This window comes from Meriones unguiculatus, chromosome 21, assembly GCF_030254825.1.
Source record: "Meriones unguiculatus strain TT.TT164.6M chromosome 21, Bangor_MerUng_6.1, whole genome shotgun sequence".
NCBI lineage: Eukaryota > Metazoa > Chordata > Mammalia > Rodentia > Muridae > Meriones > Meriones unguiculatus.
In genome coordinates this window covers 16,685,907-16,702,758 of record NC_083368.1, presented here as the reverse complement: position 1 = coordinate 16,702,758, position 16,852 = coordinate 16,685,907, and the positions used below count along the sequence as shown (strand labels likewise).

General features: G+C 48.1%; 1 protein-coding gene across 2 annotated transcripts; it reads right to left on the bottom strand.

The window, feature by feature from the left end:
* Positions 1-2,431: 2,431 nt before the first annotated feature.
* Abcf2 (ATP binding cassette subfamily F member 2) lies at positions 2,432-15,332 on the bottom strand. 2 transcript variants are annotated; one of them, XM_021659755.2, is made up of 15 exons: positions 15,190-15,332; positions 14,364-14,572; positions 12,063-12,275; positions 11,444-11,626; positions 11,192-11,363; positions 8,929-9,024; positions 7,881-7,983; positions 6,191-6,286; positions 5,892-6,011; positions 5,715-5,804; positions 5,325-5,435; positions 4,621-4,683; positions 4,299-4,427; positions 3,588-3,791; positions 2,432-3,101 (listed from the first exon to the last, which is right to left on the bottom strand). In XM_021659755.2, the coding sequence occupies exons 2-15, from the start codon at positions 14,530-14,532 to the stop codon at positions 2,964-2,966; spliced, it is 1,887 nt and encodes a 628-aa protein (XP_021515430.1). In that variant the 5' UTR covers positions 14,533-14,572; positions 15,190-15,332; the 3' UTR covers positions 2,432-2,963. The 2 variants fall into 2 exon arrangements, with proteins under 2 accessions (XP_021515430.1, XP_021515431.1); XM_021659756.2 differs by lacking the exon at positions 15,190-15,332 and adding an exon at positions 14,870-15,189.
* Between the last annotated feature and the right edge of the window lie 1,520 nt (positions 15,333-16,852).

Sequence of the window (16,852 nt, the reverse complement as noted above, 5' to 3'; positions counted from 1 at the left end):
TAGAGCCTATAAAACTGAGCTAGACAGCCTGGCTAGAAAGCCCTATGAATCCTCCTGACTACTTCCCCAGTGCTTACAGGGATTACAGGAATGAGTTGCTGTGCCCAGCTTTTTCATGGCTGCTAGGGGTTCATAGTTGGACCTTTTTGTTGATTTTATTTTGTGTGTATGTGGACATGCATATGGTCCCTGAGACTCCGGAGATGGAGCTACAGATGGTTGTGAGCCACCCAACATGATGGGCACTAGAAACTGAACATGGATCTTCTGTAAGAACAGCAGGTACTGAACCGCTGAGCCATCTCTCCACGGGTACTCGGGTCTGACCATACCGTCTCCCCTGCCCTTGCATCTTGCTGTTTTCATCGGTTCATGAACACCGGTACATGGATGAGTGATAGTTCATACAAGAGTTGCTGTGTGTTTTGAGAGTGCTGTTCGACAGGATTCTCAGCCCTGAGCGAGGAGTTGAATCATCCCTGGAGATAATGCTCTTAGAGGGAGGACTGCCTGGAGGACTCCCTAGGTTTGTCACTTGACCTGGTGTTAGCATCTGTATGGCAGTCGTTGAAGCGCTGGGCCAGGAAATAGGTGACTTTGACTGTGACTAAGGCTCTTCCTCTGTGCTAGTCTCTTTGCCCATCACAGACGCTTCTGGGTGGGTCTCCTAGACAGGCGGTAGGGACCAAGGACAACCCAAGAGGTGAGTCAAGGGGCTTGGTCAGTGTAAAATGGGGAAGTGGCTATCAGCAGGGAAATGGGAGCTGAGGTCTTGCCATTTATTCCTGCCAGAAGGCTGCAGCTAGTCAAGATCTTGTCATCTTCTTAGGGCCGCCTGGGTGAACAGCAGATCAGCTTGATCAGGCCATCACCCACCCTCTCCTGAGTCCATGCCTGACCCAACCCTTCTGTCAGATTTTGATCCCAAAGTGAAGCCACAGGTACTTGAATACTGTGACTATGGAAACCTAGAGCAGCTTGGAAAATAGCAACTTTCTGAAGAAGAGGGTCCCACAAACCAGAAACTAGTGGTTGTGCATAGGAGGGGGAAGACAGCAACAAATGCCACTTGCATGCATGTGGCAGATAGCACTGCCACCCCTGCATTTCACGAGGCACTGTGACAGCGTAGCTGCTGTTTGCTTGAGGCCAAGGGCAGTTCTGAATCCCAAACACAGCCTAGCTAATTTTAGATAACTTGCAGACTTTCTAGGCATTCTTAAAAGGGCCAAACAGGTTTTCCCCCACTGAGTGGGTGTAGGTGACAAATAGGCTGATGGGTTATGAGATTGAGCACACTTCCCTTCCTCCAGATGCTAAGCCCTTCCAACCCTGAGCTCCAGGGACTCCGGTTGTTTTTGGTTTTGTTTTGCTTGTTTTTTTTTCTGGTGGCAAAGGAGAGCCAGGAACTCGGGCTAGACTCAAACTCACTAGTGGTGGGATTCCAGGCCTCTGCCACACCTGGTTCTGAGTTCCTAATGTCAGGAGGTGGATTTGGTGGCGAGTAGTTCTGTTGAAAACCAAGTCTGGCTTCTTTCTGAGCCAGTATCGCTCCTCTGAACATAGTGAACATTCCTAAGACCCATTGGACACTGTGGAAGAAATGTGGCAAGCACCAACCCCACAGTGACACAGTACAAGGGCAAGGATTCTTTGCCTGCCCTGGGAAAGTGGTGTTGGGACAGGAAACAGTGGCCATGGTGGGCAGATTAAGCCTATTTTTCGAAAACAGGCTACAGTTACAGAGGAGATTGTGCTGAGACATGGGTGTGCTGAGCCCAACTGCAGAGCTAATAGAATGCTGGCTATGAAGAGATCCATTTTGAACTGGAAGGCGATAAGGGCCAAGCGATCCAGTTCTAAGCCAATTTTGTTATGAAGACAATAAAATCTTCAGAAAGAAAGGAAGACAGACAGACAGAAAAAGAAAACCAAGTCTGGGTGCTCAGGACAGGCTGATTTAGACCACTTTGCTCCCAGCCCAGCTAAAGACAGGTTTCTCTGGGGCTATGGTGGAACACAGTCCAGCAGTGGAAAGGCTTGGTCCCTCCACTTAAGCAGCTCTGGGACCTCACATTTTTTTTTTCTTCCTCTGTGACAGGGTTTCTTTGTGTAATCTTGGCTGCCCTGGACTTGCTTTGTAGACCAGGCTGGCCCCAAACTCTGAGATCCACCTGCCTCTGCCTCCCCAAGTACTGAGATTACAGATGTACGCAGACTGCACCTGGCCCTTTGTCACTTTTTCTTCCCAAACAGAAGTCCCATGTCTCCTGAAACACAGGTGTACGGAAAAGCATGATCCAGAATGGGGATGGAGAGGAACAACACATTCCTGTAGCTCAGAGGGCCAGACTTCTGCCTCATCAGGTCTACAGCTTGCTGAGGAGCCGTGAATACTTCCTACAGGGTGGAAAAGGCTCAGAGACCCAGGTAGGAGGTGACTGTAGCTTCCTCTTTCTTTATTGGACACTTTGTAGATGACACACAGATCTACAATGTTAAATAATTATTAAAATACTGACCAGGACTAAGGCCCTGGCCCAGAGCTCCAAACCAGAAGCAATAAGGAATGGGGGTGATGGGCTGGCGGTAGGTATTCCTCCAACATCACCAAAACCCATAAAATGAGGCTCTTGAATCCTTCCAGGGCCAGACCAGGGCTTGGGCCCTTGGGTTAACCCAGGTACCCCTGGCTGTATCTTTCAGGGCAAGATAACCAGCAAGGGTCTGGAGGGAACAGCCAGCCAAGTCCAGACAGACAGACCCAAATGGAAGGAGGGTGGGAAACGGACAGGTGCTGTCCAGCTGGAGAGAAGATGCAGCGAAGGCAGGCTGAGGGGAGAGGCTAGGGGCAGTATTGCAGCAATGCGGGAGTGCAGCCCCAGGGTCCTGTCCTGAGTGGCTGGTCAGGTGTCAGCTGGCAGTCTCCAGGTGGCATTCCTGACCCAAGCCTGGCAGAGGGCTCACACGTTGTGGGTCCTCTTGGTGAGCTGGGGCTCCTCATCTACCAGCTTGGACTTGAGGTGCTCCTTGTAGGCCAGGATGTCTCCAGGCCATTTGGTGATTGTCTGCTTCTCACAGACCCAAATCTCCTGTGCAACCTGGAAGCAGATGTTGGACTCAATCTGGCCAGTCTTTAGCACTCTCCCTACTACCCGCACTGTACTGGGCTTCCTGAAAACAGCTTCCCTGAGGCCTCACCCAAACCACACGCAGCTCACTCACACTACCTACACAGGTTCTTTGGGACATCTTACCTCAGAGTACCATAAGCAGCATTCTGGAATTTTCCAAGCCAGATCCTGCTGTGCCAATCCCTATCAGGTACCCAGCAGGCTCCTGATCAGAGGCTTCACAATCCACTCATTTTTCTACCCTAGCTTCTTTCCTCCCCCTAATCCAAATCCTTCTTACCACAACACTTTACTGCCCTCACAGAATCAGGAGATATGGCTGTCACCAGGCCACATGGACCTGAGCCTCTTCTCTCCATTTAGCAAATGTTGTTATGCCCTCTGTTTGCCACAGCTGTGCTTCACACAACCCTCTACCCTATACTCCACAGTGCACCTCAGGGCACACCTCACCTGCTGGATGAGTCTGAAGTCATGGCTGACTAGCATCATGCCACCCTCAAACTCATTGATGGCATCTGCCAGTGCGTCAATGGTCTCAATGTCCAGGTGGTTGGTAGGCTCATCCAGAAAGAGCATATGAGGGTTCTGCCAGGCTAGCCAGGCCAGACACACTCGGCACTTCTGCCCATCCGACAGGTTACGGATTGGGCTCACCTAGAGAAACCATGACATACGGAGTTGGTGCTGGTGTTACACCTGCTATGAACATGAAGCATGGGACTTCTCTCCTCTCTGGCTCCGTTACCATACTGTCGTTGCCCCACCACCACCACTTCTGCAAGACATGAGTTTAGGATTCAAGATCATACAGCAAGACAGTGGCCATGCCATTAGTCCTGAGGCCTGACAGGGGATAGCTGGAAAAATGACCACTCGGACTCTCACTCTTAGCACTGATGCAGTAACACGATCAGGTAGGCCCACAGCTTCATGTCTGTTTTCTAGGTTGCAGTTCCTTTTGCTCTCTTCTCAAGCACTCTGGCTCAAGAACCTGTCAGGGTCCCACTTACTGTCCCTTCCCGCAACCCCAGAGCACATGACACTGTACAAGAAAGGAATGAAGCAGGCTCTGGGATCGCTTCCAAACCTCGGTGTGAGGACAGTGTCCCTTGACCATCTGGCCATAGCCTCTGTTGGTCTTTCCCACCCCTCCTCTCTCACCTGCTGTTTCCCAGTGAGGCCATATCTCCCAATGATCTTTCTCATCTCTTCCTTCTCCTTGATCTCCGGGTAGCACTTCATCATGTACTCCAATGGTGAAAGGTCCAGATCCAGCTGCTCCTGTAAGTGCTGCAGAGAAAGACCACCACATTTGGAGGAAACCTCTTCAAAAGGAGGCCTAAATGGGGCCTGCTCCAGGAGGCCACCGGGACATTTGCTCAGGATCCAAGAAACAGGAAGGAGCTTTGTTTCTAGGAGTGGCTTGGACAGAAATGGTCCCTTCTTCCACCCTGACCCTCCAACCTTGACCCCAGGTACGTACCTGATGGTAACGCCCTATCTTAACATGAGAATGTTTCCGGATCATTCCATCTGTAGGCAGAAGCTAGGAAATAATATTAAATAGAATCAGGGGGGAAAGAAATAAGCATGCCAAAAAGGAATCCTAGACTAAAGCAACAAAAACACTGAGCAGGGCTCCAACAATATCCTAATCAATCTACTTCACTTAGACACAGACTACCTAATTCAGGCACTCGGTGTTAGGAAGGGCTGGGCAGATGGCAACAGATACAGGCACGGCTGCCAAGTCTACAGCCTGAGCTGATCTGGAACCCACTTCCACAAATTGTCCTCTGACTACCACACATGAATGTGCATACAATAAAACATGTGAAAGCATCCATTTAGAAGACTCACTAACACAGGCTCTTAAGGGAGGCAAAGACACACAGTTTAGTAGGTAGACATGAACAACACATCAGTAAGACACTTGATGCAGGACACCACACATTTTCTCAAAAGACACCCCGTAAGGTGTCTCTGCAGCCTAACTTAAAACACTGTCACATGCATGCGTTCACATGCACTCTGGTCATACAGATCCCCTGACCCCCGAGAAGACATCAATGGCCTTAGCACTGCCATAGGCCCTCCAGGTGGCTCACTCCACCACCCAGGCACTTCCCTTCTCCCTTAATGAAGATACTGGTAGGAGCCATGACTAAGTCCACCTTAGCACCATACCTCTCCAGTTAGCAGCTTCAGAAGCGTGGACTTCCCTGCGCCATTGGGTCCTACCAGAGCCACTCGTGTGTCAAGGTCAATGCCAAATTCTAGATTATTGTAGATGCAAGGCTGAAGTGGGTAAAGAGAGAAAGAATCAAAGGCTTGAACTTGGATCTACTCTGCCTGGCATACCAACCCCATAAGTAGAAGAACAGAAAGGGAATTACTGTCAAAGCTGACTCCATCCCACTGCTTCCATCCCCTAAGCCTGAAAATTGTCTCCGGGCAAAAGTCAGCAGAAACATTCAGCAAAAATGCGAGAGGCTCCTACTGCTGAACCTGCCTGTGCCAAGTGCACCGGCCCCCTTACACACAGGTTCCTGTGCATGTGCTCTGGCCTATACTCACCCCATCCTTTGTATACTTGAAGCTCACGTTCTGCACCATAATGACAGGTGGTGGGATCTTACCACACGGTGGGAAATAAAACGACAGTGTCTAAGAAGAGAAGCCATTTTCAGGTCAGTACTTTTTTTTTTTTAAATCCATGATTCAGCCATCTAACCACACCCCATCAGACCTCACCTTGTCACTCACAACCCTTTCTGTCAGTCCTGATGCCATCATTTTCTGTAGTGTTTTCTCTTTGCTTTGAGCCTGCCGGGCCAGCTTGGCACTGCCATGGCCAAACCTGGCAATGTAGTTCTGCAAGAGACCAGAAGGGGTGACTGGAGTGTGGGCACGAGAGACGGGAAAAGGTGTGAGGTGCACAGAAACCAGAAGCAGCAACGCAAACACAGAGTACAAAGTGACGAACTTCTTCCTGGCCTCCTCCAGCCCCTTTGCTTCCCAACAGGCGGAGAACGGCACCGCAGCTTCCCTACCTTCATGTGTGCTATCTGGTCTTGCTCCCAGTGAAACCTCTTCATCTGGTTCTCTTCCAGCTCCAGTCGGGTCTTCACATACTGATCATAATTACCCTGTAGGAAACGCCCCAGGCAAGTGCTCAGTCCTGGCTCCTGCTCTGAATCTGAGCAGTAAGAGAGGAACTGCTTTAAAACAGCAAAACGCTAACCTAGAACCTGGTTTATTTCTGCAGTGCTGAGGCACAACCCAGGGCAGGGCTCATGTTAGGCAAGGGAACTGGGAATGTATGGATGTACATTTTTATTCTATGCCTCTTGCTCAGCCAACCCAAGCCAGGGTCCATGGCAAATTCTACGGTTAACCAGAGGACACAGTGTGTCAGCAGAAGCCCTTAGCTCAGGCATGCTTACACCATGAAGCTCAGAACCTTAACCACCTCCAACTGCCCACACCACAGGCTAATGCCTTTTATGAATAAGGGTTGTCTCCCGCGAGGGAAAACAAACCAACTAGATGCAGGGTCATGCTAATTGGATTGCCATGGTTTCTATCTGAACCGAGTAAGCCCAAGACTCACGCTAGCCATCCCTTAAAAAGACTGAGCAAACAGGCCTCAGAATATGCACACAGCGATCACACTGTGCAGTCACTAAGACCATACGCTCTAGAAAGCAGTTACTAACTTTAAGTTACCTGAAGAACAGACTGATCATTAAGGATTACACAGAGAGGCTGAGATGGCTCAGTGGTTAAGAGCACTCTTTCAAAGGACCTCAGTTCAATTCTCAGCACCCACATGGTGGCTCACAACTATGTGTAACTCCAGTTCCAGGGGATGTAACGCTCTCTACTGGCCTCCATGGTCACTGCACATATGGGGTGCATATACACTTATGTAGGCAATGAACACCCACACGCAAAAAAAATTAGATTCTAGATTAAAGATAAAGGATGTATGCAAATGGATATTTTCTACAAATGACTGCAAATAAGCAGTTTCGAAAGGCAATATAAGAAACTATTAGTACTCTGCAGTGACTGTGACTATGAAACGGCCTATTTTCCCTTTTCCCATTTGAGACTGATGCTCACCATGGGATCCAGGGATCCTGGTATGACCCTTACACTTCAGCCAACACAGTGCTGGGGCCATGTAGGGACCATCACACCTGACTACTTTTCATTAGTAAAGTGTTATTACTTTTTTCTTTCTTTAGTGGTGTGTGTGCTCATCAGATGCTCAGCATCCCCATCTCTTCTAACCCCAGCTCCAGAGGATCAACACTTCTGGCCTCAGCACCCACCTACTCTCATCCACACAGAACTGCACACAGGTACACACAACTAAAATAGTAATAAAAACAAGTATTTTAAAAAACAAACAACAGGGACACCGCTGCGATAATTTATTTTCCTGTGTAGCAAGCTCTCACAACAGTGAAGGCAGCAGCACACAAGCTACAGCAGGGTCAGAGCCTTTCCCAGGCAGAGAGAAGCCAACTTCTTTGCCATAAAGCAAGCGCACACACACACACACACACACACACACACACACACACACACACACCAGCAGCCAGCTGTGCTATGATCAGAAGCAAAGGCTTTGGGACTAAGATAAAATGTGCTGCAGAACATCTTTAAAGGGCTACTTTAATCTTTAATGACAAATTCAAAGAATTAGCAGGCGCAGGAGCCAGGCACACTCACCGTGTAGTACTTCAGTTTCTTGTTGTGCATGTGGATGATGTTGGTACAGACTCCATTCAGAAAGTCCTGGGAATGGGACACAAGGACCAGGATGCGCTTGAAACTGTGAAGCCAAAGAGCCAATCAGAAAGGTCTCAAGCCAGAGCCGGTTCACAGAAAGCTACATAGCCGGACCCAGGTATCCCTCATCCTCTCCCACCCTCACATGAACCCAAGTGCCCTTGCAGCTCCTGCAACCAGCAGGGACCAAGGCAATGCTGCATTCTCTCTCTCCAGGAATCTTTTGGACAGCCTGAGCCAGAGTCTACTGTTCTGTCAACAGAATGGAGTAGAGATGGGAGTAGTAGTGATGTCAACAGTCTGTATATGCAAGTATTTAAATAAAAGGTATCCAGAACTGTGGGTGGGTTCGGATTCAATAAGAGAAACATAAACCCTTTCTATTTTCTTTTTTTCCCCAAGAGGCAGGACTTCTCTGTGTAGCTGTGGCTGTCCTAGACTTGCTTTGTAAACCAGGCTGGCCTTGAACTCACAGAGACCCAACTGCCTCTTCATTTCCAGTGCTGGGATTAAAGGTATGTGCTACCATCGCTTGGCATAAGCCCTTTCTTTTTGAAGTCAGCAATATTCAAAGTCTCTCAGTTCTTTAACTACAAAAGAACCATGTCCATATTTGCTATTATTTTTCTTTATCACATCATGAATTTAAGCATTAGACTCACTTTAGATGATTTATGTACATGTGTACACACACAAAATTAAACAATATCTTTAGCAAAGGTGCTATATTTTGGACCTATATATGAAAAACAAGAGGCTCATTTATTTCAGACATATTTCAAAAGGAGAAGAAAAAAAAAAAAAAACCCAAACCAAAAACACTCCAATGAAACAAAAAGGGTCTCTCTAACTCCAGTTGACACTGGCCCCATCTGGCCTGACTCTGGCCCCCTTTCATACTCTCCTCAAGGCAGCCCCTGAGCACCTATTTGCTTTGTGTTCTGCTACTGACCCCCTTGGGACTGAAGCTCCTAGACCCAGCCCTTACGTCTTAAGTTCCTCTTCCAGCCACACACAAGCATCCAGGTCCAGGTGGTTGGTTGGCTCGTCCAGAAGCAGCATGAAGGGCCGAATAAAGAGGGCTCTGAAGGACACAAGAGGAAACAGAGGCATCCTAAGTGCTGAACGGAAGGGGAAGCTTTCCTGTCACAGTGCTGGTCAGGTCTGCACTGAATCCTCAAGCCAATATGTTTTCTACCTGAGAGGAAGGAGGGGCTCCAGAGTGCAGCCTGACAGAGAGGTGGAAAGTGGGAGCTACAGGAAAGCAGCTTGTAGGCAAGGCTAAGAAGGCCTTTTGCACCTGAGCCTTGTGATGCAATAAGCATCCAGGTTAAACTATCTGATGGCGGTACCAGACTCTAATGAGCGGCTAGAGAATGCCCTTTTCTTACACTGGTAAAGTAAGGGACAGTCTAATGCTCTGGCTTCCAGACTGCAGTCACCTGTTGATATAAGGAAAGAAAACCCCAACTAACCGTTATATTTTACCAATGAAGACTCAGGAGCCAGATGCTGAGGTGAAAACCTACTAGCTCAGAGAGGCAGAGAAAGCACCCAGCTGATCTTACTCAGCTTATGTCCCAGAAGGAAAAGGCCAAACACCCAAAGCTAAAACCTTCCTAGCTCAGCTGATTGCCCAGGAGGAAAAAGCCAACAGCTAAAAGCCAAAAGCTAGAGGGCTAAAGCCGCCCTTCTTTTTCTCCATGCTGTCTTAAATACTCTTCAATTCCAAGTCCCTCCTTTCTGTTAATCCCCGTTAGCTGGTTACTTGCTCAGCCTCTTGATCTAAGGTTAACTTTATTATTATTAAATCCTGTGTACACAAAACTCTTAGATTAAATGTTTGTTAGGGCTGAACCACAACAAGCAAAAGATAGGTTTCTACAATTCACAATCTCAGGTGTCACACTGGAATCAAATATCCTGTAACATTTCCCTCTTTTTGTCTAAATAAACTGTTTCTCCAGCAAAAATAAACTATATACTCTCTGGTAATATATACATTCAAAATGTCCAGTCCATATATATTTAGCAACCTTAAAGAAAGTACTCTATTATCTATCCTACTTTGGTGAGTCCAAAGTTCTATACCTAAAGTTTTGTATCATAATTGCATTATAAATCAAAAACATCTTTTTTGATTTAAAAAATCTTGTTAAATCTTTTTTGTTTTGTTTCTTTATTATTTTTTTTATTCTTCTTAAATCTTGAACAGCTTGAGTTTAGTTGTAAGCCTATAAGTACCCAGTCTCCAATCCCATCAGAGAAAGATCCTGCAACAGCCACTACTCTTGAGAATGTGGAAAGAGTATGTGGAAAGAGTATTTTTGAGCACCACAGTCCAGCCAGCCCTGAGAGTTGTGTACAAAGCTCCTAAGCCAACCGGAGCAGTTTCTCATTAGCAAGTGGAGCCACCGCACTCCTGTTCAAAGTCACACAGGCAACCTTCAGGGGCCATGGGGCAGCCTCACCAACCTGCTTCCCAGGCCCGGACTCCCCACTGACAGGCATTAAGAGGGTAGAAATGCATCTGAATGTTGGTGCTCAGGTAAGGCCTCTGTGCAAGGTGAGCAGGATCAGGCAAAGTCATCAGGACAGAATCCAACGAGCACACATTCATCGCTTTGTAGGGAGAGACAAGACGACAGACCATAAAGCATACACTATTCTGCAGGACTCTCTAACAAAACTACCATCAGATGGGGCCTCTTGGCCTTGTTCCTCCAGAATCATGACTCAAAACAAGCCTCTTCTGGTGATAAAGTGTGCAGCCTCAGATACTTTGTTACTGTGATGGCAATCAAATGACTACACCTCAGTTCTCTGGGGAGGGGCACTGGCATAGTGCTAGACTACAGAAACTCACTAGATGCACAGGTTTACAGAGGTAAAAGGATAGGTGACATTAATGCGGTCTAGTATTTTACTATCATAAAAATTAGCAGGACAGAAGCACAAAAGGGAAGAAGGGCGTACGTGAAGGTGAAAGAACTTAACTACCATTTCTCTTGGGTCTCCTCAGAGTACTACTGGACCACGTGCTGGCAGCCCAGCACTGAGCACACAAGTGTTCTTGAGTACTTCAGCCAGGACACTCAGTCCAGTCCACACACCTATCCACACATCACTGATGGCTATCTCACCTGACACATGATCACTGAACATGATCCCTGCTCTATGGTGCTACCAGGGTAAACATTCCGCCTGGAGAGATGGAGGCTCCAAAGGATGAGAGGAGGAAGGAAGCTCACCTGGCGAGAGCGACTCTCATCCGCCAGCCACCACTGAAGTCTTTTAGCTTCTTGCGCTGCATGGCAGGCGTGAACCCCAAGCCGTGTAAGATCCTTGAGGCCCTCATCTCAGCCTTGTCAGCGTCCAGCTCCTCCAGCCTCTCATAGAGTTCCATGAGCTTCTCACACTCCGCTGTGGGCAGCACGCAACCATCAGCTCCCTGAGGCTCCCAGGAGGAAGCCATCCCATCCCCCCTGGGCGTGAAACCATACCATCCTCATGAGCTAACCGCTCAGCCTCCCTCTCCAGCATGGCCCGCTCTGTGTCCACCTCCATGACACACTGCAAGGGTGTTTTTTCGCTAGGAGGCATCTCACGAGTCAGATGGTAAATGTCGATGTGCTCAGGGATGGGCACTTCTCGTTTCCCGATAGCAGAGAGCAGCATGGACTTTCCTAAGGGGGTGACAGGAAGACAGCCAGCCACGTCATCATCATTCTTTACACCCATTCTTAACAGGCAAACCAGGATTCCCATTCTTTAAGTGCCTTCCTTCTTTTTGCTCACTCAAATCCCACTATCCTCTGCTCTCAGGATTCCCTTTCCAACACCCTTCAAGTCTTGTCCTACTGGTCTTCGTGAAGTCCTGTTCATTTACTTCATACCACTGCTCTCCGCCCCACTCGATTCCCTTACCAACTTCTCTAGCATCTTCTGTCAAAAACTACTCACACGGTACTACACAGCTCTGTGTCATGAGCCACTTGTTCCAGGCATGCCTGGTCCCCTCCTCACATGACTTATTTCTTGCTTTGCTAGTGCTGAATACCTACTGAGTGACAGACAACATGAGAAAAAGAAACCTCCCACCTCCCCCTGTAAGGGCCTCACCAATTCCGTTTAAGCCGATGAGGCCATAACGACGGCCTGAGTTTAGTTCCAGTTTGGTGTCACTGAGCAGCTCTTGGCCATGGAAGGTGAGCGAGAGGTTGATAATGTGGACGTCAGTACTGTTGGGGTGAGAGGCCAGGACACCGGTGACAGCTCGAGCAGCGGCTTTCTTCAGCTCAAAGTCCTCCAGCTCCTTGGTCAGCAAATCCACTTCTGGGACAGAAATGTAAGTTGGGAAGGGGCTGTGAAACAGACTCAGATCTGGTTCACAGAGGCAGAGCCCCACAGAGGCTGAGCTCAAATCATATAAAGCAGACTCAAGAGTCCCGAAAGCTTTATACCCAGTGCATGTGACACAGACTTGCCCAACACCCTACTTTCACAGACAAGTTTTACTTTGCAGCCCTTCTGATTCTAAGCTCTCTTGTCCTTCCAATGTCCTATCCCTCCCATTATTTCCCTCCTTCCCTGTCTTCCACAACTCTGGCCAGAAATAAAACTTCCCCATGGCCTAACTTAATCACACTAGATGCCTTCTAGAATTCTTATTTTGGTGCAAGTCACACACACACAGACACAGACACACACCCTACACACACACACATACCCACACATACAAATCATGGTTCCTGCAAATCAGAATAAACAACTGCAATGACTAAAGTAGACATAAATAACACTGCAAAATGACACAGGGGATAGTGAATGGGAACACAGCCATGCTAGGCGTCATCAGAAGGCACTGCCATATTGAGCTGGACTTTGAGAGAAAGTAGCAAATACAGCTTGCACAAACACTACGGTATAAGAATGTATAAAAGGACAAAAAAAAATGTGATAACATTCAAGGGACAATGAGTAGTCTACAATGAGTAGTCTACTATGCAGGAGTTTTTATGGGCACTGAAGAGATCGGAATTAGACTCTGACGCTCATTGTTTTCACTGCCATGTTTCCCCCATGTCATAGTTACCTTCAGCTGTCAATTTCACAAAACCAGGGAAGAGGGACCAAACATCAGTAGAAGAATTTTGGCCAGGAGTCATGTCTATAAGGCATTTTCTAAATTGCTAAGTAATGCATAGGGTCCACAGGAAAGCTGGCTGGCTGTGGTTGTGCACACCTTTATAACCAGCACTCAGGAGGCAGAGGAAGGGGATCTCTGTGAGTCAGAGACCAACCTGGCCTACAGAGCGAGTTCCAGGACAGCCAGGCCATTATACAGAGAAACCCTGTCTTGAGAAACAAACAAAACAAAACAAAAAAAGTCCTTCCCTTACTTCTCTCAAAGATGGACCTGGGAATATAAGAGGAAATAAACTTTTTCGTCTCAAATTAGTTTTGGTCAGAGTGTTTCATGACAGAGACAGAGAAATAAATTTTCAGAGGGCAAACTATGTTTATAGTGTGAATGAAAAGCATTATCGAATATGGAAAATACGCAACCAATCTCGAAAATATAAATAACCACAGCTATATTCTCAGAAAAATTACATAATGCAATATGTAACAACAAATTATTCTCATCGATTTAATCATTATCCCCATGACATTAACAGTACCATATTGAAGGGGAAGAGAAGGAGAGATGGCTCAGTGGTTAAGAGCACTGGCTGCTCTTCTAAAGAACCTGTGTTCAAGTCCAGCACACACATGGCAGCGCACAACTGTTTATAACTCCAGTTCCAAGGATCTGACAACCCCACATATACATACAAATAGGCAGAACACCAACCTACATAAAATAAAAATAGTTTTAACTAACTAAATAAAAGAGTACTATATGGGCCAGACGGTGGTAACTCACTCCTTTAATCCTAGCACTCGGAAGGCAGAGGCCAGTGGATCCAGCCCAGCCTGGAACTACAGAGTTCCAGGACAGCCAGGGCTACACAGACAAAAGCCCTCCCCCCACCAAAAAAAAAGTACCATATGGTAAACTGACATACATACTCACCACCACAGCTAGGAATTAAAACAGGAAATAGCAGAAGTTGCCTTCTCTTTTATTGTCTATTGCCCCACCAGGGTAGGGCAACACTCATCTGTGTTTGCCACCTCAAGTTCAGGCTCCTTGATCAGTAACAAGGTGGCACTATCTTTAACTCTAAGGCTTTGATTGTCACTAAGAAGTTTCATGGCATATAAACACATATGTCTGTAGGTTTTTCACTTTGGAAAAAAAAGAAAAAGAAAGAAAAACAAAGCCCAGGCTGACCCTCCATCTTTTTACCTTAGTCTCATTGCTGGGATTAAAGACTTAGGCATTTGCAACCAGCTCAGGAAATTCACTCAACCCACCTCCATCACCTGTGGTCTCTCTGCCATTGGCCTCCTCATTTTTCTCCTCTGCCACCTGAGGTTCTGTGACAGTCTCTCCATTTTCTTCATGTCCCTTTCTCGGCCGCTGTCGAGCTTTGGCAGCTTCCTTCTTTTTGGCTGCCTTCTTCTTGGCCAGGTCGGAAGGCATGGTGATGAGCCACAGGGGTGGTTACTGTTCTTTCGGGAGTCTGAAGAAAAACAAACAGATACTCCAAAATTCTAAACTTACTGGTAATTATGTCTGAGCCGTATCCCATCCCTCCTTGGAATTTTCCTATCAAGCCTCTGGTGCCCTACTCTTGTCCCCGCCAACTTTGTCGGGGTTTCTCACCCTCTCGACCGCTCCTCCAGCCTCATCTCCTTCCTTAGGGCTCGCGCGCCAATCCCCACCGCCCGCTGCACTTGGATGCGCTGTTCCCCCGGGGCCTTCGGTGACGGACCGCTCAGCCCCTCGTCTCTAGTTACCGAACTTGGCGCTCGCGCACCTCAGCCGGCCGCCTCCTTGTCGGATCTTCGCCAGGAGTTCATCCCGGACCTCTCTCGGTCCCTCCCCTCCACCCCGCCGACTGCTGCGCGGTTTCTCTCCGCGAGCCACGCGTCCTCCCCAGCGGGTCCCTTAGGGTCTCCGCGCTCGCTGCCCCTAGCCTCCCCCACACCCTGCTCGCCGGTGTCTCTGCCTGGGCCGGTCCTTTTCCCTTTTGGCCCTTTCCATCCCGACCCTGATCTCTCTTCCGCTTCTCCTCCCGCTTCCTGCTCACGGGTCCGTACTCTCCTCCCCTCCGGCGCCCCTTCCCCCTCAACTCACGGGGGCCTCGCCGCTCGGCCTCTGTCGCAACAGAGCTGCTCCTTGAGCTCCTCCGCGTGCGGCCGGCTCGCCAGCCAATCACGGCCCCGGGCGTCTCTTGGCGCGCTGCCGCGAAGGCTGCTGGAAAATGTAGTTCTCGAATCGTAAAAACTTAGGGCGGGACTCTCCTCAAGAACTACCACGAATCCCAGGTGTTGCGCGGTTCTGAGACGTCATCAGAACGCGCGAGGCTCCGGCTTCGGGGAGGATTAGAGAGCAAGAGTACTGTCCCAGTAGGCCTCCTTGAACAGCTGGAAACTGCAAATCCCAGATTGCTTCTCGGAGAGGTGGGCTGAGCTTACAGACAGTACCCCACCTCTAGCGGATAAGTTTACCCGGCTGCTCAACTGGTTTAGCCAGCAAGGAGTGAGACTACACTTCCCAGCATGCATCCTAAGAGAGCTGGTCCAAACAATGGGAGTAGAGAGGTGGAGGGAAAAGAAAGAGTGAGATGCAGAGGCGTCACTAAAAGTGAGGTCGTCCTCCGCAGACCACGCCAACAGAGCTGTGTTCGAGAGAGGCATGCTCGTTTCATGAAATCGAAATTGCAAGAGCTTCGTCCATCGCTAACCAAACTTTTAGAAAGTGCCAGACGTTGTTCTGAACCTTGGTATCGTAGGCGAGAGTTTCTGGGTTCCACCAGAGCCATGCTGGAAAGAGTCTAAAGTAAATGGCCCACTTTGCTGAGTTTAGCTCTGCAGACGCTTAGTTGTGACTCGTCTTGTTTCATTTCCTTTGGGTCTCACTGTCTGAAATCTCTAACAGACTTAGTGTTAGGTACATTATAAAGCCTACACCTGTAGCCTCAAAAACAAGGCAACTCTTTCTGACCCTTGTTACCTCTCCAGGGATCTGTCCACTGGTTACTTATTATTGATGGCACTGGGGGAAGCAAACCCTTACTTCCTCTGAGTACACTCTCAGGAAGTGAGCCTTTTTCCTCTGCCGTCACCACGTCCCCACGCTAAGTATAACTTATACATGTAGGTCATCGAGGCTGGGCATCATAAGCAGCTTCAGAGGCCGCCTCCTGTGTCTTTGGTAACACTAATTTTGTGAAAGAAGACTCACCCAAGGATTGCTACAGATGAGAAAAGGGAGGAAGGTGTAGGGAGTGCTTTGCTGAGACCTACTAACAGAAGTCTATTTTCTTCTGGTAAAGGTTAGCTATCTTACAGACAGCCACCCACAGCCTCCGCTTTAATTCTTTTTAATGTGCTATTATATTATATGTAGTTTAAAGAATAGACCCAAAGTTGTATCTTCGGCCCTAGGTAGAAACAAGACTTTCTGAACTGACAGGAATATTATAAGATTACTATTTAAGCAAGAGGCTTTTTGGTAATGAACAAAAATGTACTATTGCCTTTTCCTTTAAGAGTTAATTCAAGGACTGGAGAACCGGCTCAGCTGTTGTTATTGTTTTTGAGATAGGGCTTCTCTGTGTAGGCTTGGCTCTCCTGGACTCGCTTTGCAGAGCAGGCTGGACTCAAACTCACGGAGATCCGCTTGCCTCTGCCTCCCTGAGTACTGGTGTTATAAGCATGCACTGTCACCAAGCCCTAGGCTTAGCTTGCAGAGGATTAATTTTTGATTCCTAGCACCCACACCAGGTGGCTAACCT

Coding starts and splice junctions, on each gene's coding strand:
- Abcf2 (XM_021659755.2), bottom strand. CDS start 14,532: ATGCCTTCCGACCTGGCCAAGAAGAAGGCAGCCAAAAAGAAGGAAGCT. Junction 6,287..7,880: donor AGAAACTGAAGTACTACACG/GTGAGTGTGCCT, acceptor CGTTTCCTACAG/GGTAATTATGATCAGTATGT. Junction 5,805..5,891: donor AAAGGGTTGTGAGTGACAAG/GTGAGGTCTGAT, acceptor TTCTCTTCTTAG/ACACTGTCGTTTTATTTCCC.